Below are 22,337 nucleotides of genomic sequence, written 5' to 3' on the forward strand. Positions count from 1 at the left end.
GCTGCTACAGCCAGCTAGCATGTATGGAGCAGCTCCTGAGCGCCAGGTACTGTATTAGGGGCTTCTTTAGTACTAGGATTGTTTCTGATCCCCATGCCACCAGCCAGGTATTTTGATGTGAAGTTTACAGGTGAGGAAATGGAGCCTCAGAGAGCCAGAATTCAAGCCCTCCCAAGTTACTGCCATGCCCTCCACAGTGCGCCCAGACAACATCCTGGTCGGCTTGTTCTCTGCCACTGACTGGCTTGTTCCCTGCCACACCTGTGGCCGGCACAACCTGTCTCTGTCCCCCTACCACAGTCCTCACAAGCCTGGCATCCATCCAGGCATTCTTCTGGACTGGTCTCAGAGCCCTCCCTCTCCATCTCCATCCAAAGCACCTTTCTTTTCTTTCTTTCTTTTCTTTTTTTTTTCTTTTTAGGGCCACACCCACAGCATATGGAGGTTCCCAGGCTAGGGGTCGAATCGGAGCTATAGCTGCCGGCCTACACCACAGCCACAGCAACGTGGGATCCAAGTCGTGTCTGCAACCTTCACCACAGCTCATGGCAACGCCGGATCCTTAACCCACTGAGCGAGGCCAGGGATGGAACCCGCCACCTCATGGTTCCTAGTTGGATTCACCTCTGCGGCGCCACAATGGGAACTCCCAAAGCACCTTTCATATTGAGAAGGGACTATTCTGTCTAGCAGGCTTCATGACTTAACCACAGTCCTTCCTCTGCCTCCCATTCATCCAGAGTCTCTTCCATTCTTCCCAGTGACACTCCCCTCTCTTCCGGGGTGCTTTCCCTCAAGCTGAGGGGAAGTTAATTCTATTGGCTGCACCCCGACAGTGTCTCCTCAGACCCGAGGGCCTTTGTATCAGTGTGAAGTCAGTTCCTCTTCTCATCTTTTTAGCAGTCTGGGTCAGTAGCCGAGGTGGTGACGGTATTGGCTGCCTGTACCATCTTCCCTTCTTATCCTTCCTAGTTGCAAGCAGCAGGAATAGGAAGTGACAGAATACCCCGGAGCACCTGGCCCTCACTCTGCCACCGGTACATCCTTTTATCTTTCCCAGTCAAGCTCAGTTATCACTTCTGTGGGCCTTTCCGGAGCTGCCCAGGTAGAACGGCTCCCTGTGCTTCCTCATGGCCTTCGGCCATGCCTCCATGAAGCAATGAGTCGAGTCATCACGGCTCTGAGCTCCTGGATGTGAGCGCCTCTGGCCCCTTTGCACCCCTGGAGCCGAGTACAGTACCTGAGGCTCAATAAACGCTCATCCTGACCTCTAGGAACACCTCCCTGGCCCTGGCCCTCTCTGTCCCTGGCTCTCTCTGTCCCTGGCCCCCCTACACTTCTCTCTGTCCCTGGCCCCCCTGCGCTTCCTCCCCTACACCTGGTCAGCTGTCTCCCTGGCAAAGCGAGGCCCAGTCCCTCTCACCAGACAGCATGCGGCCCCTGCGGGAGGCCTCAGTCGCCAGGGCACAGGAGATTTCAATCCGCTTCTCCTGCTCCTGCAGCTGGCTCTCTGAGTCCTGGGGCACATCCACAAGGTCCCCCTCGCCGACGGGCACCACGTTCTGCATACTGAAGAGGCACAGACACACAGACATGGAGGGGGCACAGAAAGGTCTGATTGACTGGGGAGGGGCGGCCTGCAGACTGAGGTTGGCGGCAGGGGGGCCAGGGGCCTGTGACTGTGCGGGCTCCGTTCCCAGCAAGGCTGTCCCCTGGGGTGAGCAGGACCCTGGCAACACACGTGTTGGGACCCCTGCCTGCAACATTTTCAAGTGCATCGGAAGGTTCGAGTGAACATTTCGAGCAGCCTCGAAGGGGAGAAGAAGTCACCAGAGGGCCACCCATCAGTATGACTTGATGACAGCCTGTGCACAAGCCAGCAGGTTTTCGGCACCCACGGCAGCCTCACCAGCCCTGCCACGTGCCAGGGCCACATCTGCCGCCTTGAGCCACTGCTTCCATTTGCTCTCCGCTTGGGTGGCTCAGGGCCCCCAAATACAGGGGTCCGGACACAGGATTCAGTGGCACTAATGCCCCAGGTGTCCTAGGTACCAGGGTGGGCAGAGAGGGGGCAGGCTCCCCCAAGGCCCGTTACCTGGACTTGGCGATGAGTGTCTTGATCCTTTCTACTTTCTTCTGCTTCTCCTTCAGCTCCTCTGGGCTCAGGGGAGTGTCGGGCTCCAGGTCGATGTACCGTTCAGGGATGAGGACTTTGTCTGGGGTGGAGAGCTGCGGAGGGACCAAGGTCACCGCCCCCATCCCCTCCCAGTGTCCTCCCCGCTCTGCTTCTCCTGGCCGCAGCTCACCTCCTTATTGATATCCACGTCGTAGTGCTGGGGCTCTAGCTCCATCTTGCGGAGCCGGGCAATTTCCTCCCGCGGTGTCTCATAGGCCTGCCCGCCAGGCTCCTCCGCCCGCAGAGCGGCCTCCAGGTTGGAGATGTCCACCTCATGGATGCTACGGTGGCGGCGCACCTAGGGGACAGCACTGTCAGGGCCACACAGGCCTTTGTCCCGAGGCCAGCAGCACCTCCACTGCTACCCAGGCCTTTGGGCAGCCCTAACCTAACGTGTCTCCACTGTCCCTGCCCGGCATGCCTTACGGGGAGGGCTACCTTCCCCCCTCCTTTTTTTTTTTTTTTTTTGCTTTTTAGGGCCACACCCGCAGCATATGGAAGTTCCCAGGCCGCGGGTCCAATTGGAGCTATAGCTGCCAGCCTACCCCACGGCCATAGCAACGTGAGATCCGAGCCACATCTGCGACCTACACCACCACTCACGACAATGCCGGATCCTGAACCCACTGAGTGAGGCCAGGGATCAAAGCCTTGTCCTCAGGGATCCTAGTCAGGTTCATTACCGCTGAGCCACAACGGGAACTCCCAGGCTACCCTCCTTCTATGTTGCTTGTCCTAAGCTGACTCACTACCAAGGGCTCAGAGGTAAAATCTCATCAACTCTTGTCAGCACTTGTCACTTCCCATCCTTCTATACCTGTGTTCATATTCTGTGCCATCTAATTTGGGCAAGTGAATCAGGGCATCCTCCATGGATCTCTAATCTTTTCACGTGACAGACATTCCAGTCCAACTAGAATGTAAACTGTTTGAAGGCAGGACTTACGGATCATCATTTTTCTGTATTTCCGAAATTTTGTGGAAAGAAAAGTTAGTCGGATGGCTTGGGATACTCCCAGCTCTGTGCTTAATAGCTGTGTGGCCCAGAAATCTGTTAGTTTCTCATGATGTTGTTTACTTATCTCTAAAAAGGGATAAGGAGTTTCTGTCATGGCTCAGTGTTTAACAAACCCAACTAGCATCCATGAGGATGTGGGTTCGATCCCTGGCCTCGCTCAGTGGGTTAAGGATCTGGCATTGCCACGAGCTGTGGTGTAGGTCGCAGGAACGGCTCAGATCCTACGTTGCTGCGGCTCCAGCGTGGGCCAGTGGCTACAAGCTCCAATTGGACCCCAAGCCTGGGAACTTCCATATGCCGAGGGCGTGGCCCTAAAAAGACAAAAATAAAATAAATAAAATAAAATAGGGAAAAGACTTCCTGGATGTTCCTGTCGTGGTTCAATGGTTAACAAATCCGACTAGGAACCATGAGGTTGCGGGTACGATCCCTGGCCTTGCTCAGTGGGTTAAGGATCCAGCGTTGCCATGAGCTGCAGTGTAGGTTGCAGACGCGGCTCAGATCCCATGTTGCTGTGGCTCTGGTATAGGCTGGCGGCCGCAGCTCCAATTGGACCCCTAGCCTGGAAACCTCCATACGCTGCGGGAGCAGCCCTAGAAAAGACAAAAAAAAAAAAAAAAAAAAAAAAAAAAGAGAGAGAGAGATTTCCTAATCCCGTGTCCTTGAAATTACTAAACAAGATACCATGAAAGGGGCTATGAACTGCATTGTGCCTGGTGATGGTGAGCTCTGGTTCTCTTCTGTAACCCGGCCCAAGGCTAAGCACGTAGAAAGAGCTCTAGAAACAAGTATAAGTGACAGCTAGTTCTGAGTTGTGGATTTTGTACTGTCCACTGCTAACTGAATTTTGTAGAATTCATTTCAACAAAAAGAATCGAGGCCTCTGTTTTTGTGAGTTATTCTCCTGTAAACCTGGAAAGGAAATACTCGGTACAGTATCTCTTCTGCCCAGTGGGGGAGAAGGGTTCCCCCACGCCCTGGTCTTCCAGGTGCCCAGCCTGGGTTCTTCCTGGTCCCTCCCTCCCTCAAACTTCCTCCCTCCCCGCCACCCCTCCAGCCCAGGCCACACCCTGGGAGCAGCCAGTGTTGGGGCTAAAAGAGCATTACCACTTTGTAGGCAGGCCGGGTGCTGGGCTCGGGAGCCGGGCTGGCCGGGAGCTGCAGGCTCCTCCGCTTGTCCTTCATAGAGCCGCTCTGGTGCCGCCGCATGCGGTCAATCTGCTCCTCCACGCTCATCTTGACCTTGCCCTCTCCAGGGAACACAGCACTCTTGGGGCGTTCCTGCTGCAGTAGGAGAGTGGGGCTCTGATGGGGCTCTAACTGGTGCCTCCCCACCCCCGACCCAGCTTTTCCATCTGCCCTTATCCCTTCAAATGTCCCTTCTCTCTGGAAGTTCCTGTTGTGGCTCCGGGACAACAAGCTTGACGGGTATCCATGAGGATGCGGGTTCAATCCCTGGCCTCGCTCAGTGGGTTAAAGGATCTGGCCTTGCCGTGAGCTGTGGTGTAGGTTGCAGACATGGCTCTGATCCCACGTTGCTGCGGTTGTGGTGTAGGCCAGCAGCTGTAGCTCCAATTTGACCCCTAGCCTGGGAACTTCCATATGCTGCAGGTGCGGCCCTAAAAAGCAAAAAAAAAAAAAAAAAAAAAGCGCTTCTCTGGGAAACCTGTAATGGGTTGAACAGTGAACCCCAAGTCCTAATCACAGTACCTGTGAATGTGACCTTATCTGGAAATAGGGTCTTGGACGATATAATTAAGGGTCTCAAGACGAGATCATCTTGAATTAGAGCAGGCCCTAATTAGAATAATGGGTGTCCTTATAAGAAACGGAAAAAAAAGACACGCAGAGGTGATGGTGATGGGAAGGCAGAGGCAGAGATGGGAGTGGTGTCTCTACAAGTCAAAGATACCAAAGATTGCCAGCAACAGCCAGAAGCCAGGAGAGAGGTGTGGACTGGATGCTCCTTCAGAGCCTCCAGAAGGAACCCACCCTGCTGACACCTCGATTCTGGACCACTGGCCTCTGCGACAGTGAGGGAATAAACCTTCTGTTGTTCTAAGTCACCACATCCGTGGTGTCTCGTTAACTTCCTGGCAACCCTGGGAAACTAACCCAGTGCCTCTGGTCAGCACGTTTGTCTCTGACCACTGACTTTTGCATTTGTGTTTCATCGCTGGCACATTATAATAATTTTGTTAACTATTCTCATATCTTTTTTTTTGCATTTTAGGGCCGCACCCGAGGCATATGGAGGTTCCCAGGCTAGGGGTCGAAATCGGAGCTACAGCTGCCGGCCTATGCCACAGCCACAGCAACGCCAGATCCTTAACCCACTGAGCGAGGCCAGCGGTCGAACCCGCATCCTCACGGATTCTAGTTGGGCTCGTTAACCGCCGAGCCACGAAGGGAACTCCAACTATTCTTCTATCTTTATTACGCCTATATTCCTTGGTCCCTGACACGTCTCCCGGAAGGAACTCCTCCGCTTGCCTTTTTCCTTCTAGTTCTACTTTCCTCCTCTAGCCCTGGGTTTCTTGAGCTGTGACAGATGGGTGGGCTCACAGGGGCCCTGGGATCCCAGCCCCGCCCAGGTCCCCACGAGCTCTCGGGCCCACGGGTGGGCACTCACCCGGGAGGCGAGTCCATTGGCGAGCCCGTTGGCATTCCTCCTCAGCACCCTTGATGGGGTCACTTCTTCATCAGTGGGTGACTTTGTCCGTGGGGGCACAATGCCAACTGCAAGGAGACATGGGAGCCAGTGGGCCCCACAGACAGGGACACAGGGCAGCCTGCTTCTCAGAGAGGCATAGCCCTGCCTGCCACGAAGGTGAAGGGCCTGGGGTGGGGAAGCACCTCCTTGGATGTGAACACGTGCCTCTCTGGGTGTCTCTCTGACCCTTAGCCTCACTGCTAGGGGGAAAATGGGGCAGGAAGTACCTTTGTTGAGAGCCGCCTGCTTCTCCGCCTCCACCTCTTGCCTGGTGGGCACAAGGCTGATGTCTCTAGTGGCATCCAGGGGTGATGTCTGGTGGGGGTCTTTCTTGCTTTGCTCGTAGCTTGCCTTGGGCTAGGGAGAAAGGACGAGAAGATGGATGGTGCTGGAGTGACCACCGAGAATTTGGCCCCTGGTGGCATTTCTTTGTTTTGCAATGGTTGGCGTGCAAACCTTCGAAAAGACACGGAGCAAGGACACTGTCTGTGCCAGCTGGGAAGTTGGTGAAGATGCACTGGAGCCCCCACCCAAGCCACCTTAAGGCTGGCCAACGTGCGGCCATGGTGGGGAACGAGGGCGAAGGGCCTCCCTCGGTGGAGGCCCATCCGAGAGACCCTTCAACCTGACCGGTCCTCTTGGTGAACAGCAAAAGCACAGACTTACTGAGAGCTGGAGGGGGCATGGAGAGGAGGATCCTGATGGGATCCCATCGAATAAAAGAACCAGATGAACTTTGGGGAAATGAAAAGGACATTTAGGTTGTGGGGTCACAGAATCACGAGACTAGAAAGGGACCTCAGGGAGTTCCTGTTGTGGCACAGCGGAAACATATCCGACAAGGAAGCATGAGGTTGTGGGTTCAATCCCTGGCCTTGCTCAGGGGGTTAAGGATTCGGCATTGCCGTGAGCTGTGGTGTAGGTCACAGACACGGCTCAGATCCTGCATGGCTGTGGTGTAGGCAGGCAGGTACAGCTCCAATTCGACCCCTAGCTTGGGAACCTCCATATGACACAGGTGTACCCCTAAGAAGAAGGAAGGAGGGGGGGGAAGGAAGGAAGGAAGGAAGGAAGGAAGGAAGGAGGGAGGGAGGGAGGGAGGGAAGGTAAAAAAGAAAGAAAGAAAGAAAGAAAGAAAGAAAGAAAGAAAGAAAGAAAGAAAGAAAGAAAGAAAGAAAGAAAGAAAGAAAGAAAGAAAGAAAAGAAAGAAAGAAAGAAGGAAACAAAGGAAGAAAGGGACCTCAGACATCATCTGAGCCATCCCCTCCCATGGTACAGCCGCAGAATCTAAGTCTCAGTGAGGGGAGTCCAGCCAGACCCCTCAGCTCAAGGCCAACTCCAGGGTAAGTCCTACAGCCTCTCTTTGTCTGTAACGCTGAGGTGATGGTACCTGCTCTGCCCACCTCATGAACAGACCCTCAAGGGTTGGGTGTATTATTACTAGTACAGAGCTGAGCCTGTTTTAGGACTGTTTCTACTCACCACGAAACCTCTTCCAAGCCTAACTGCACACTTCCCCTGGATCTTGGCTACGCATCCGGGTAAGAGAAGGAGTCAGAACCAGGGAGGGAGGGGTCTGTATCCTTACACTCCAGGGGCTGACGGGACTCAGAGGACACAGACAAGGCAGAGACACAGGCAAGAGGAGAGAGAGCATGGAGGACTGGGCTCTGAGGTGGACCACAGCAGGAAGGGCCTGGAAGGGCAGGGGCAGGGGTGTCGCTGGATTTCCATCATCTGGTCGTGCTGGCAGGGAAGGGGACATAACCTGCCACCTGCAGCAGCCACGGGCCACCATGGGGGTAGGGTAGCAACTCATTTTTCTCTTGTCTGCAGGAAGCACAACGGCCAGGGAGAGGGTCTCAACCATCCCTTGGCTGGTCCCGGAGTCCGCCTGGACAGAGGGACCGAAACTGCGCTATGGGAAAATTAATACTGGAATGGGGACAATGACTCCGTCTCCTGCTGGGCCCCACTCCCTCCGTCCCTGCCCTCCAGGACCCAAGGGTGCTGGGTACCTGACCCCTGGCTGTCTCGCCACTGCGGTGCCAGGAAGGGGAGTTGGGGTATGGCCAGAAGCGGCTCTCGCTAGGGAGTGGAGGCACGGTGGGAGGAGACTCCAGGGGGACGTAGGCTTTGGGGAGGGGAGGCCTCGGCGGGCCGGGCTCCTGAGGCAGAGAGAAGGCAGAGCATTAGGAGAGCAGCCACTGTGAGAGCAGAAGAAAAGAGCATTAGCAGAGGCAGACGACAACGTTGCTGGAGACTGGGGCGGGCCCCTGGACCACCAGCCTCCCACCTCCAGAGCCAACCCCACTTGGCCGAGGGGGCCCTCCTCTACCCAGCCCCTGCCTGTGCCCTGGTCTTCCCCCTTCTTCTCCAAAGCTCTCTCCTCGCTGCCTCCGCATCACACCTGGCACGTCCCACCCCTGCACCTGTGGCCTCTGCCCTCTTTCCTGCCTGTAATGCCTTTTCCCAGTCCGTCCGCCTGTCCCAGTGCCTCCTGACCCAGCTGAAGTTCCACCCTCTCTTGGGAATATCAGCTGTTCACAATCCTTGAACCACGTGGCTCAATATTGAGACACATACACACACCATCGTGTTCCAGAGGGGAGGCTGCTCACTGTGAATGGGGGTTGGTCCCTCTTGGACACTGTGGGGAGGCGGCGGTTAAAGGCCCTCAGGCATCTTTCTGAGGGAATCTCAGACAGCCCCGAGCCCAAAGCAGAAAGGACCTCAGAAAACACTTGCTGGTTGATGGACTAGTAGGAAAGTGCTCCCCACACCAACCGTCAGCGTCCCCCCGCCCCCCGAACAATCTCAGGTTCAAATTCCTGTCAAGGAGTTCCTGTCATGGCTCAGCGGAAACAAATCTAACTAGGAACCATGAGGTTGCAGGTTCGATCCCTGGCCTCATTCAGTGGGTTAAGGATCTGGCTTTGCCATGAGTGGTGGTGTAGGTCGCAGACGTGGCTCAGATCCCAAGTTGCTATGGCTGTGGTGTAGGCCAGGGCTTCACCTCCAATTCGACCCCTAGCCAGGGAACTTCCATATGGTGCAGGGGTGGCCCTAAAGAGAGCAAAAAAAAAAAAAAAATTCCTGTCAAGTGTTTGCTATCTTTGCTAACCATCCCGCTGGCTCAGGAAGATATCCCTGAAAGGCTACTACAGATGACAGCCAGAGACAGACCGGGTAAAGGAGAAATCTGGAGGGCAGATCACCAAACTGGGTATGAGAATGATTAACTGAGAGAGACAAAGTACTAGGCCTCCTGTGAAGAGGGGGGCACAGCAGGTGTGCAGTTTCAGGCACCTGAGGACCCGGTCCTCCCTCCCTCACCCGCCTTCGACCCCATGATCTCAGCTTACCTCACTGGACCCGGGCTTGGTGGGGGACCCCTGAGAGCCAGACACCAGCGAAAAGGGGCTCAGGGGGCTGGTGAGGCTGGCGGAGCTGAGAGGGCTGGCGGGGCTGTTGGAGCTGTAGGTGGCGGAGGGGCCAAGTCCTCCTTGGGGAAAACAGAAGAGGAGAGCAATGAGGGAAGGCGGGTGGCAGGGGGGAGTGGCCTGGAGTGTGGCTGGGCTCTGTAGGTGAAGGAGGCAGGCGAGGGTTTGGGGTCTCAGGGCCACGGGGGCCCTGCTGAAAGGACGCATGACCAGGCCCAGGTCGCAGGCTGGCTGCTGAGAGGTGAGCTGGGCAGGAAAAGATAGACGGAGATAAGAGCACTGCCTCCCAGGTATTGCAAAATCCAGCCCACAGTCCCAGGGCTAAAGAAGGGCACTCAGGTAGGGATCTCAGGTCACTGATGGGTATTGGGCTGATGGGCAGAGGTTCTTTGACCTCTTCTGGGGAGGAAGCTTGAGTATCAGGACACCAGCACCTCTGCTCCGTATTTTTGGTCTATTCTGGGCAGGGGAGCTCTCTGGAGCCCTAAGAGGCCCCAAGTGGCGCAGGGAGAGGTGTGAGTTGGCCGGTGTGGATGGAGGCCAGAGACATCGGAGCTTTTTCTGGTGAGGACAGAAGCCCAGGAGGCTGGCGATGGGTGGCGGGGGGGAGGCACCCACCTCTGTGCTTGGCCGTGTCTGTGCCCCGGGATGGGTTATTCTTCCTCAGCCCCTCCATTACATCCTGGATCCTCCAGATCTCCTTCTGGATTTGCCGGTTGAGCACCTCATTCTGAAACAGCCAGAAAGCAGGTCAAAGGAAGTGGCTACCGAGGAGTGTCCCAGCTTCTCCCCCATCCCCTTGGACCAGCAGGAGGCGGGAACCTTCACACGTGCATGCACACACACACACACACACACACACACACACACACACACATCCCTCTTGCACACTCATCTCTCTCATGGGCAGCCTCCGCCTCTTCAGCTTCTACAAAACAGACTTCCAGAATCGCCAGAGGAGAGGGCTCGGTCATCACAGTAAAGAGCCCCTATAGGTAAACATGTGGCCTCAGAACCAAGAGAGGAAGGACCTGCCCCTCTACGTCCTCCCCCCGAGGGGAGCTCAGGATGGTCTTCGAGTGAACACCCCTCCAGGTGGACCCTTGAAGGGGGCCGATATTCCAGGGGCGAGAGCTTCTAGTTTACGTCTTGTTTCAGATCCAAACCACACTTTGTAACACCCACACCCAACCTTTGCTGAAATATGCATGATTCTACTCAATTAGTGCACACTCTGGAAACTAATAGCTACCTTTCACCCTCCTTGCACCCTGTACCAGACACTGTGCTGAGTGCTTTGCATCCATGAACTCACTGCGGCTGCATGACACCTTCACGAGGCAAGGACAGCAACCATCCCCACCTCAGAGGTGAAGAGGCTTAGGCCCAAGACTATCTGTTAGTAAGCGGTGTGACCACCATCTGAATCTGGGTCTATTTGTCTCCAGAGCCCATGCTGTTTTTTTCTTTCTTTCTTTCTTTTTTTTTTTTTTTTTTTTTTTTTTTTTGGCTTTTTAGGGCCACACTTGCAACATATGGAGGTTCCCAAGCTAGGGATTTAAGCGGACCTGTAGCCACCAGCCTACACCACAGCCACAGCAACGCCAGATCCAAGCCGAATCTGTGACCTACACCACAGCTCACGGCAACACCAGATCCTTAACTCACTGAGCGAGGTCAAGGATCGAACCTGCATCCTAAAGGATGCTAGTCAGATTCATTAACTGCTGAGCCATGATGGGACTTCCCAGAGTTCGTGCTCTTGACTATGATGCTATTCTACCTCCCAATCTTCCCCCTGCAACTGCTGGAACTAAAGAAGTTCCTCATTATTTTCCCCCTGACACTCAGAGCCTGTTTTAAGAGGCCCTGACCTTGTTCCAATTCCTTGTCCTGTCTCTGAAAGCTCTAAAGAAAGGAAGCCGTGGGCCCAGAGCACACGGCAGCCCTGCCTGCCCAGAGGCCTCTTCCTTCACCTGGAGGTCCAAGCTGAGCTGCTCCCAGAGCTCATCGTGCAGGGCCGAGACCTCAGACTCCAGGCTCTCGTACTCCAGGGTGCTGTTTGCCAGGGCCTGCAAAGGGAGGGCTGGGTGAGAAGCTGCCATTGCCAAATTGCCTCTGCCTCGGGGCCTGGAGCTGGGGAGGAGGACACAGAGGGATGGGAGAGGGCACAGGGCTGAGACATTCTTTTTTTTTTTTAAAGGACGCACCCATGGCACATGGAAGCTCCCAGGCTAGAGATAGAATCAGACCTGCAGCTGCCGATCTACGCCACAGCCATGGCAATGCAGGATCCAAGCCACATCTGCAACCTACACCACAGCTTGCAGCCATGCAGGATCCTTAACCCACAGAGCAGGGCCAGGGATTGAGCCCACATCCTCAGGGACACTATGCTGGGCTCTTAACCTGCTGAGCCACAGCAGGAACTCCTAGGGCTAGGACATTCTGATGACAGCCAAGTGCTGGCCTTATAGGAGGTGCAACTGCCCAGTCTACTGCATGCCGAAACATGAGAAAATAGAACCCTCTCCAGAGAGGAGGCAGGAAAGATCCAGAGGAGTCTGCTCTCTGGAGGTTAGAGACCTTCCTCCTTTCCGGGCCATGATTTCTAGGGCTTTTGCTGCTCCCTCAGTGTCGGAGGGTCTGCCCTGCGCCCAATGGAAGTAACCAGGGCAGCACGCTGCTGGAGTCCTGGTTCTCCAGGGGGAAAGGAAGAGGTGGACAGCAAAGCTGTTAAAGTAGCCCAAGAAAGAAGTGGCCCTCGACGTCACACGTCCTGGACAAATCCCTCGTGGGAACGAGCCAGTCTCCCAGGTAGAAATTCAATGGGATGAGCAGGCTTGCGCACCTGCCACCTCTTGGCAAGGCAGGGTCTTTGTTTATGTCCCTCTGGGACAGCACCCTGCTCTTGCCCTCGGAGAACAAGGAAGAGGGGTGGCTCTCCTGTCTGGGTGTGGACAAGGCGTAACCCAACTGCAGACCCCCGACCCCCGACCCCCCTCATTACCGTGGTCGCCTGAGACAGCTCCACCCGGATATTGATGAGCTGGTTCTGCAGTGACTCCTTCTTGTGCAGCAGCTTCTCGGGGTAGGCAGGCTGGCTCCCAAACATCTCCATTTCCTGGTGGGTCCCCATCAAGGCACTTTCCAGGCTCTCCTGAAGAAAGGCAAGGGGTCGGCTCTGAGCAGCCTGATAGCTCTTCCCTGGGACTCTTAGCACCTGAGGCCTGAGCCCTTTGGCTGTGCTCACACTGGCTCAGGTCCCCAGAGAGCTTCAACAGTTTGGACAAAGGGCAAGACAGAAGTTTAAAGAAGGACCAAGCTTTGTCAGCTTCGTCAGGATGGAGATAGCAACCTGTACCTTTTCCGGGCCAGCCCCTCACCCATGCCCCCCTCAGGGCCACGCCACGGTTCTCACCTTCTCAGCCCGGAGCTGCTGCACCAGCCGGTCCTGCTCCCTCACCACCTTATTCTGCTCACACAACTTGCCCAGCAGCTTCTGGGGTCCCGAGGGAGTGGGGAGAAGGGAGGAAGAGAGAAGGGGGTGAAGCACACTGTCTGCTGCCTGGAAATTAGGCTGGCGGGACCTGGCCTCTGGATACCACCTCCTTTCTCCTGCCGAGGAGCCCTGGGCCTTCACCTTGACTTTGACCTTGGAGGCTCCTGGGAACAGGAACATGGTCTTCACCTTGAGAGATTTCCCCAAAGACTTGGAGGAAGTGAGCCAGCTTGAGAGGGGAGAAGGCTGAGAGCCAAATGTTAAGATCCTGCACTCCTGGGGTTCTGGGGCACAAGGAGTTGAGGAGCTAAGGTGGCCTTGCCTCGTAGGCCTTTAGGTGGGGACAGATTGGAGGGATAGGGCCAGGTTTCTGAACAACAGTCTTAGAGACACCAGTGAACAATGTAAACGGGTCCCCTCCTCCCAAAGGACCCTGTTCACCCCCCTGAGGTCTGGTCCTTGCTCGGAAGGAGCCTCTCCTGTTCCTGCTGGACTGACCTGCTACCCAGACAAGGTCACTGGAAAGACGCAGGTTAGGTCACACCTGTCTTCTGGGAAGGCCTGTACTTTCCCGAGTCCACACTTTTATGCATGCCACTCCTCAAATATCCCCGTGGCTCCTTTTTACTGAGCCAAATCTTGCCCTCTGTGCTTTTAGTTCAAGGCCCAACTCACAGGCCACCTGCTTTGTCCCTGGCCCACCAGCCAGGGGGTTTCACTGTCCTGTAGCCCTGCAGACCCTACTGTGGGTGTGTTCACCATGTGAATCCAGTGCAGCCACCTGCTGCCACCTGGCCCCTCCTGCTACCCAGAAGGACCACGAGGGCAGAGCCGGGCTCTTCTTTCCAAGCACCCCGGGTCTAGGCCATGCTGGGCCCAGAGCAGACTGCACTACCTCCTTACAAAGTCTATGTCCTGTAACCAGACAGGCCACCACTGTTGCCAAGAGGGCCTTGGGCTCAGTGGAGAAACACACACAGCCATGGTGGGAGGTAGGGGTGAGTGGTGAGAATGAGAAGAAGGGGATGAGGAGGGTCAGGCAGAATGCTGTCTTTGTGGTGAAAGTGGACATGAATCAAATGTATGATGAGTCACGCGAGATGGATGAAGCCCTCCCCTCGGAAGAGAGCGAGGATGAGGAGGGCAGCGGGAGGGGCCGGAGTGGACAGAGGGAGCGGGAGAGCTGCTCTTACATCTGTGTCCTGCTCGTTTAGCTTGTAGGTGTGGAGGCTGTCCCGGAACACTTCTGGGTACGGAGGGACCTGCAGGAACAGGAGGCCGGTTACCGCACCAGGGGACGGCCAGGGCGTGCAGCGACGGAAAGCTGATGACCCTTGCTCCATGCTTGCCACCGACCACAGTCTGTCACGTCACAGAGCGTCCGTTCCGGGAACCTGAGCTGAGCTAGTCCTCTGCCCCTGGCTGGGAAGGGTGGGACGGCCTGGCCTAAGCTCCATCCCGATTCTCCTGGGCTGATTGTGGAGGGAGAGACGCCGCTCACGGGTGCTCTGGGTCTCCTCTCCCCCAGCTCCAGGATCTACGGCCAAAAGGGACTCCTGAGCTGTGAAGCGCCCAGGTGGTTTTTTGGGAACAACCATGAGAACAATAGTTAGGTCATGGCTGTTTTTGAGGCTAAGACCTGGGAGAACAGAATGGGCATTGGAAGTTCTCCAAGGAAGCCCTGGCCTCGTAAACGGAACACCAACCCCAGGGCTCGGACCCAAACCAGAAGAGTGTCTCGGTGCAGCAGGCCTGCCCTTGGTGACACATGCAGCAACCACGGCACATTCTACACAACTTTGCCCACTGGATGGTTCCATGTCACATCCTTCATGCCCTCCATCCCAACGACTGAAGAGGATATCGAACATGAAATAAAAATCCTGGACGATACAACGCAGATTCGCGATTCCTGGCATGGCATGAGGGGTCAGTGCCGGCTATTTTGATGGTTTGGGAAATGGACCTGGGTCCACCCGTGAGTGTGAAGAATGGAGGAGACACAGTGGAATTCAAGGAGGGAGGCCAGGCTGAGCCTGGAGGATGAGGCCTGGCAGATGAGCGGGCAGGTGGAGCAAGCCCCATCCCGGATGGGTGGACTCGACCATGCACAAGCAGCCGAAATGGTGTGGACAGGGACCATGCTGCCAGGCAGAGGTCTTACTTGCATGAAGAGTTGGGCCCTGGGGGAGGAGTTTTCCACCATGCGGTTCACCATACTGATGAGAGTCTCGCTCTCACTCATCTGCAGCAGAAGAAGGAACGGACGGTTCAAACTCAGACCCACAGAGGGAGAGCTCCCGCACGCCCGCCTGTGCTGGCTTTCCAGGAAGCAGGAAGGGGCCGCTCCTGCTGAGGCCTCCAGCACCCTCTGTCTGGCCTGGTCCCTCACTCACCCCTGGTGAACTCCGTCTCAGGACCCGTGTTGAAGCCACCCTCGAGGAAAGGCTACTGAAGGGAGCCAGGAGGCCACCGTGCCCTCGGCTGCAGCTCGGAAGAGGCCCCAGCCCAGTGACACCTCCCCGGGGTGCCCTAGTGTTGGGGGTCTCAGCCCACTAGCCCAACTCTCATTTCTCTGCTCTGGTCAAAGACCACACAGGCAGTTGGAAAGGCTGATCTCCCCACATTTGAACTAAATGAAACAACTTTATTTTTTATTTTTTTATTTTTTATCTTTTTGCCTTTTCTAAGGCCGCTCCTGCCGCATATGGAGGTTCCCAGGCTAGGGGTCTAATCGGAGCTGTAGCTGCCAAGTCTACGCCAGAGCCACAGCAACATGGGATTTGAGCCGCGTCTGCAACCTACACCACAGCTCACGGCAACGCTGGATCCTTAACCCACTGAGCAAGGCCAGGGATTGAACCCCACAGCCTCATGGTTCCTAGTTGGATTCGTTAACCACTGAGCCACGACGGGAACTCCAAGAAGAAACAACTTTAAAGGACACCTGGGCCCTGCTCTTTGGATGGTCCTTCACCACAGGCAGGCACAGGTCTCTCTCCCTGATCCCCGCCCACCTCTGCTCTAGAGTAGGAAGGATTGCTGAACACGGTTTCCAGAGCTGGGCTGGTAGCATCCATGCCGGGCTTGGATGGCGCCAGGGAGCAAATAAGGAGGCCAAAGCAAGCAAGCCGTGTTAAAGGGACACCAGAGATTGGAACGCTGCTCTCCCAACAAGTGATCTTTGTGCTTCAAGGATCATTAGGAACATGGAGGGGGAAAGACTCTTGGCCAAATGAAAAAGAAAGAGAGCGAGAAGGAAGGGTGAATGGGAGTGAGAGGGAGGGAGGGAGGATGAGCCAACCAAGAATGCCATCCTTTCCCCCACGGGTTCCGGTGTGATGGCATCGAAGGTAAACCCACTGGGGCGTTCCTTGGCTATGTCCCTTTAACTCAGCTCCTCTCCAGGAGAAGGCAGCAGAAGACAGAAGGGAGCTGTGCAGGAAAAGCTTCTTGGGAAGGGGACGTGAGTCAGGGAAGGACAGAGCCACCTTAGGGCAGATCTCCTGGGGTCACAGGTCAGGGGACCCCACGTTTTTTGCCCTGGCCTTCCCGGTCTTTGTTGGACCTACATGTATTTCCCTATTACCCAGTGTGGGCGGCAGCCCCAACACAGCCTGTCCTCTGTGTGCTGTCCACAGGGCAAGGGGCACCCATCTGCCCCCATTCACAGGCTCTACTGCATTTTTAAAATTAATTAATTAATTAACTTATTTATTTATTTTAGGGCCACACCCGAAGTATATGGAAGTATATCCATAGGGGTTGAATCAGAGCTACAGCTGCTGGCCTACACCACAGCCACAGCAACACGGAACCTGAGCTACATCTGAGATCTACACCACAGCTCACGGCAACACTGGATCCTTGACCCACTGAGCGAGGCCAGGGACCCAACCCATGTCTTCATGGAAACTAGTCGTGTTGGTTTTCGCGGTGCCACAATGGGAACTCCTCTATGACATTTTAAAAGACTTTCCCAGGATCTGATTTTTCTACTTCTTTAGCGCAGCTGGAAGTTTTTTTCTGTGATATTAAGTGTGACTTAAAAGGCTTTTGAGGAGTTCCCTGGTGGCTCAGCAGGTTAAGAATCCAGCATTGTCACTGCTGTGGCACGGGTTCGTTCCCTGCCCTGGAACTTCCCCATGCAAAGGGCATGGACAAAAAAACAAACAAAAAACACCTTTAAAAGGTTTTCAAAAGAGCAACTATAATATGAGGTTGACTCTTTGTAAATGATTAAAAGCCAAAAGGACATCAACCACATTTTCTGTAAGGATCTGGACTTAAGTCGATCCCTATCTTCTTAGAGCCTGTATGTGTGTGTGTGTGTGGGTGTGAGTGTGTGTGTGTGTGTGTTTGAAACTGAGACTATGTTTATTGTGTGTGGGGTGTGCATGTGCAGTGCAGGTGTGATTGTATATGGTGTGTGTACATGCGCATGTGTATGTTCCTGTCTGCGGCCTGTGTCCCATGTGTGGTGTATACGTGTGCGCGTCGGACAAGGCAGATCTACAGACACACCAGGCGTTGAGAGGGCAAGGGAGGCCCAGCTCTTCCAGGTCACCCAGAGACCCCATTCTCTGCCCAGCCAGTGCATGTAAAGTAATCAAGGATGCAGGAAGTGTCTCACCCTGGCCTGCTCCCACCCGCGTTGTGGCTTTGGGGATCTTTTAGCCCATGTGGGTGCCACCCTAAGTGCCACCTTCTGTCGCTCCGAAATGCTAGAGAAAACACCTAACCCAGTGCCTTATACACAGCAAAGGTGGTCAATTAACATTTTTGAGTTTGGGAAGAGAAAGAACAAGGATGACATCAGGAATCACCACCCCTGACCAATGTCTGACAAAGTGCTCTCATGCACGTTCTCATTGGATTCTCCCCATGACTCTGTGAGACAGAAAGGGTGGGCTCTATTTCATGATTAAGAAAACCCCCAGGAAGACCAAATGACATTTCCAAGGTTTAAAAAAAAAAAAAAAATCCTTATAAATGGCACAGCTGGAACTAGATGGCAGTGTCTATGTTCTAGACTCTTCTCATCCTACAAAACTGCCTTTTAAGAGTATGACCCTTTATCTAGGAGGAGGCCTTTCGAAAGGTTATTTCCGAAGCCCGAAGCCCCTCAGCGAGGGAAGAAGCCCCCAGGAAGGGGCCCTGCTGTCAGCACTGACTGCCTGGACAGCCAGCATTGTGGGCTGGCTGCAGGGAGGAAGGCCAGCCGTGAGCCCCGCTCACCACCGCAGACCCCGCTTCCTGCCAGTGCTTCCTGGTCCTGCTCTGGCTGGCATCCTGGGACTCATCCCCACATGGACTGGAATGCTCATGGTGTGGACACCACATACTCCTTCTGGGACTAAAATGCAACGTTCTTGAGGGCCAGGAGCCATTTCAGCTGATTAAAACATGGCCATCACGGAGTTCCCATCGTGGCTCTGGGGAAACGAATCTGACTAGTATCCACGAGGATGCAGGTTCCATCCCGGGCCTTGCACAGTGGGTTAAGGATCCAGGGTTGCCATGAGCTGTGGTGTAGGTCACAGACATGGCTTGGATCTGGCACTGCTGTGGCCATGGCGTAGGCCAGCAGCTATAGTTCCGATTCAACCCCTAGCCTGGGAACCTCCGATGCCACCGGTGTGGTCCTAAAAAGACCAAACAAAACAAAAAAACAAAAAAATCCCATGGCCGTCATGCTTCCCAGCGCCTAAGGTCATCTATGAGACCCTGGGAGATGATGGTCATATGGCTTGTGAACAGAACCACAAACAGCTGCAGCCCCGTCCTCTGATACCAAGTTGATGGTTCCCTCTGCAACGCCAAGAGCACAAAATCATCCTGATGCCGTACGACCCCAGCTGTTTCAGGCATCTAACGTTTCCTCAGCTGTAAACTGAGTCAAGAGCTCAGAGTCATATGCAAGCTCAGCCCTTCCCTGGCTGTGTGTCCTCAGCAAGTTTTTTGATCTCCCTGGGCGCTGGTTTCATCAGCTATGAAATGGAGATAATAACAATATCCACCTTGCAGAGTTGTTATCAAGAGTAAATGAATGAGGATCTATAAATGGCTTAGAATAGTATGCGGCACAGAGGAAGCACCCAGGCATGGTATCTACTGCTATCGTTATTACTACGCTTATTATTATTATCGTTATTATTATTTCCACCACCCCAGGCTGCCTCCACAGGACAATGGTGGGCACATCTAGGTCCCCCATGATTTGTAGCACAGATCTGAACAGGAGGACGTGCTCACATAAATGCCCCACATACTGACCCCTAGCTTGTCTAAGCCCAGTGAGTATCACAGCCTCCTTAGCATCAAAAGGCGAGGTGGCGAAAGGGGACAGCCCAGGCAGCCCACTGCTTCCATGGCATGGGGCCACTCTATCCTCTTCAGGATGCTCATCTGTAAAGCTGGGTTGACAACACTCCCTCCCTCCAGGGCACTGAGTTCTCGGCAAAACAGGAGCCGTGCATACAAAAGAACTTTACAGAGGAACTAACAAATATACCAGATTCATATAATTATAAAAATTATCAGAGCACAGGTCTGCAGTCCTTCATTTCCAAATCATGGAGTTTAACTACCACCTGTGGACTAGGACAGGATGATTCCCCAGATTCGGGGTGAACTAAATCCTTAGCCTCCTGGGACCCTGCACCTCGCTGGAGCACCTCGCTGGAGCACCTCGCTGGAGCACCTCGCTGGAGCGCCTCCATGTCTCTGCAACTTTCTCCAGCAAAAATGCAAATTCCCGCCTGTCCCCCAGGGCAGTTCCATCTGGGCTGAACCAATAGGAGGTTGCATTAATTATTCATGTGGTCATTTATTATTCTCCTTTCCCCAGGAAACTCCCAGCTGCCTTAAAGGGCTTTGAAGAGCAGGGGTGTGAAGGCGCAAACCAAAATATAAGCCACTTTGTTGTGTCCTGGTTGTGCCAACAAAGGCTGTCAAATGGATGGGGGATGAGGAGGTGGGGAGGAGCAGCAGGGCAGGATGGGAGGGCAGGGGAATGGCAAGGGGGCACCAGCTCTGCCTACCTGCTGATCCAAATACTCTAGGTTTCTTTGCAATTGAAGGTCTAAAAGTTCATCCTACCCGGAGCCCGAGGCCCAACGGCAACACAAACAAACAGGAACATGACAAAAGAAAACAATAAAAAAGGAAGCAAAGCAGTTAAGAGTTAGCTGGGCAGCGACAACAAGAGGCCTCTCTGGCCTTGAGGAGTCTGGGGTAGGGCGGGGGTAGGATGCGGGCAGCCACAGAGGTTGCCTGCTGGACGCTCCCAGCTCCCGCGAGAGAGGGACACTCCTCAGCTCCTGGGCCTTCAGGGGAAAGGGAGGGACAAAGGAAGCCATCTAGTCAGCACTTTCTAGTGGATCTTTCTGAGTTTTCTGGGAAAAGCCACCCATTGTTCCTGGATGGGTGCATTTGCTGTGTGTCCAGGCTATAGAGTTTGGATGCCGGGCAGCAGAGAGTCAGAGAAAGAGGGGTCAGCAACAGGTTTTTGGGGAGAAGGATTCTGCCTGTGGGGCCCAGTGGTTCCCTCCAATCCTCAAGTTGGGGGGTCTCGTTCTCCAGGTGGAGGCGAAAAGTCTCAGGAGAACAAATTCCAGGAAGAGACACAAGTAGAAAGGGGAGAATGTAGGAGAAGACATAATACAGAAAATCTCTTCTTCCTCTAGCCTGCCCCTTGTCTCTTTCCCCAAAAGTGACATTCCACGCAAGGACAAGCTGGAAGCATGCACGCTTAGGCGGAAGAAGACTAGAAGATCATGCTTATTTGGGGAGCTCCAGCCTAATTTTTCTTCCCAGCCCCTAACCTAAGGCCCCCTGTCCAGGCCCTTCCCCATGCTGGAGAGGAGGGTTGTTCTGAGGTCCAGGGGATGTGGGCATTTCATGCTTGCAGATCTCGTCCCTGCTCCTCTGCCCTGTGTCACGGAGGGGCGGGGGGGAACTGGCACGGAACACTGCCCTGGGGTAGAGGCCAGGCCGGGAGGGAGGAGGTATCCAGAGGCTGCTAAAAACCAGACCAGGCACTGGGCACAGAGCCCGCCTGCGTCTGTCTGTCCTAGTCTGACCGCGCCCTGGGAGGGGAGGGGTCCTGAGGGGAAGTGAGACGGGAGGAGAGGACGTACCATCTTATCGTGGACCGTGGGGGATGGTGGGTAGTTGTAGGGGAACAGTCCTGCAGGGACTGGCCGCCTGTCTCCCAGGTAATCATACTGGAAGAGAAAGGGGAGTGGAGAGGTGAGGGGGTCTGGCTGGGACGTGGACTTCCCCACCAACTGACGCTCAAGGTTAGGGATGCTTGTCTCCTGTCCCGGAGCAGTTTTCAAACAAAAATGGACAGCATTTATCCATTGCAATATCCTTGCCATGATTTATCCAGGATCTCAAGATTTGAAAAGATAGACCCCTCTCTGCTCTCTTATATAGAATTAGGGCTCCTGGCACAGCCTCGGGTCGGACACAGAGATGAGTGTTTCTACTCAGGGACAAGGCAAATCCCTCAAGGCAGCTCTCTACGGACAGAACTGCAGGCAGCATCGCTGGTCTTGCTGACACAGCCCAGGGACCTCATGTCCCCAGATGCCCTTGCATCTCCACCTCTTCTCAGTAGATGGTCTTAGGCTTCTGGGGGATTTCGGGGGATGGGAAGGAGGGGAAGGCTGGCGGCTCACCTTGGGGGAGCTGATGGATCGCCTCATTACATAGGCAGCAGGGTCAGCATAGATGTCCTCGCTGCGAGGTGGCAGCCGCTCAAAACGGGCACTGGGTGAGCGGACGGGGGAGTAAATGCGGGCGCGGCTGTAGGAGCCCTGGCTGGGCGAGCGGGGCACAGAGTGGGACCGGGGCTGCAAGGACAGGCGACGCAGGGAGCCGGAGGCGGCATCCAGCTCATCATAATAGACTGGCTGCCGGGAGGGGCTGGGGATCCAGACGGTGCCATCCTGCCGCCCATAGCCTGCAGGCTCCTTCCACTCACGCAGCTGGAAGGCAGGGCCGCCTCCGTTCCGGAAGGAGTGCCGCTTGTCCTCCAGGGCCCAGGGCGGGCTGATCCGATCATAGGCGGGCATCGAGCAGATGCTGTCTGGCCGCACCCCTGGCGGGTAGTACTGGTAATCGTCAGGGTACTGGGAGGAGTAGGGGCTGTAATACTCAGGGACCCTACGGGACACAGGGTAGAACCTAGAGGGACTGAGAGAGAGAGGACTCTGTAAGGAAGCCCCCAGCGCTCTGCCCAGGTCCCACCTCCACGCCCTCCAGCCTAGGGCAGGGTCTGGCCAGGTGAGTGGTACCCCAGGCTGACCTGTGAGCACACAGGGGCGCCCACTGCCCAGGCACTGAGGCTTGTTTCCAGAGGTACAATGAAAGACCCAGCTTCCGAGCTCCCTCCCTCAACCCTGAAGCCAGAAATTGCACCATTCAGAGAACTTCCGTCTTTGTCTCTTTAAAATGAAATACCCCTGGGGAGAAAC

General features: G+C 55.0%; 1 protein-coding gene across 45 annotated transcripts in view; it reads right to left on the reverse strand.

Moving 5' to 3' along the window:
* Positions 1-22,337, reverse strand: part of PLEKHA6 (pleckstrin homology domain containing A6) — a 137,341-nt gene that overhangs the window by 7,019 nt on the left and 107,985 nt on the right. For 12 of the 45 annotated variants that reach the window (XM_084976779.1, XM_084976769.1, XM_084976772.1 and 9 more), the window contains exons 9-22: positions 21,540-22,056; positions 20,994-21,080; positions 14,046-14,114; positions 12,772-12,852; positions 12,361-12,510; positions 11,327-11,422; positions 9,969-10,080; positions 9,273-9,412; positions 6,135-6,264; positions 5,827-5,933; positions 4,302-4,478; positions 2,307-2,474; positions 2,096-2,229; positions 1,424-1,569 (exon numbers count right to left, since the gene is read on the reverse strand). In XM_084976779.1, the coding sequence (XP_084832905.1) occupies positions 1,424-1,569; positions 2,096-2,229; positions 2,307-2,474; positions 4,302-4,478; positions 5,827-5,933; positions 6,135-6,264; positions 9,273-9,412; positions 9,969-10,080; positions 11,327-11,422; positions 12,361-12,510; positions 12,772-12,852; positions 14,046-14,114; positions 20,994-21,080; positions 21,540-22,056 (2,114 nt within the window). Of the gene's footprint in view, positions 1-1,423; positions 1,570-2,095; positions 2,230-2,306; positions 2,475-4,301; positions 4,479-5,826; positions 5,934-6,134; positions 6,265-7,925; positions 8,076-9,272; positions 9,413-9,968; positions 10,081-11,326; positions 11,423-12,360; positions 12,511-12,771; positions 12,853-14,045; positions 14,115-15,016; positions 15,098-20,993; positions 21,081-21,539; positions 22,057-22,337 lie in introns of all 45 variants that reach the window. The other 33 variants (XM_084976788.1, XM_084976782.1, XM_084976785.1 and 30 more) reach the window with 5 other exon arrangements.

The sequence above is a fragment of the Sus scrofa genome, chromosome 9 (assembly GCF_054392235.1).
Source record: "Sus scrofa isolate SSC_HxYL_T2T_F1_AM1 chromosome 9, Sscrofa_HxYL_maternal_Yorkshire_Landrace_v2.0, whole genome shotgun sequence".
NCBI classification, from domain to species: Eukaryota; Metazoa; Chordata; class Mammalia; order Artiodactyla; family Suidae; genus Sus; species Sus scrofa.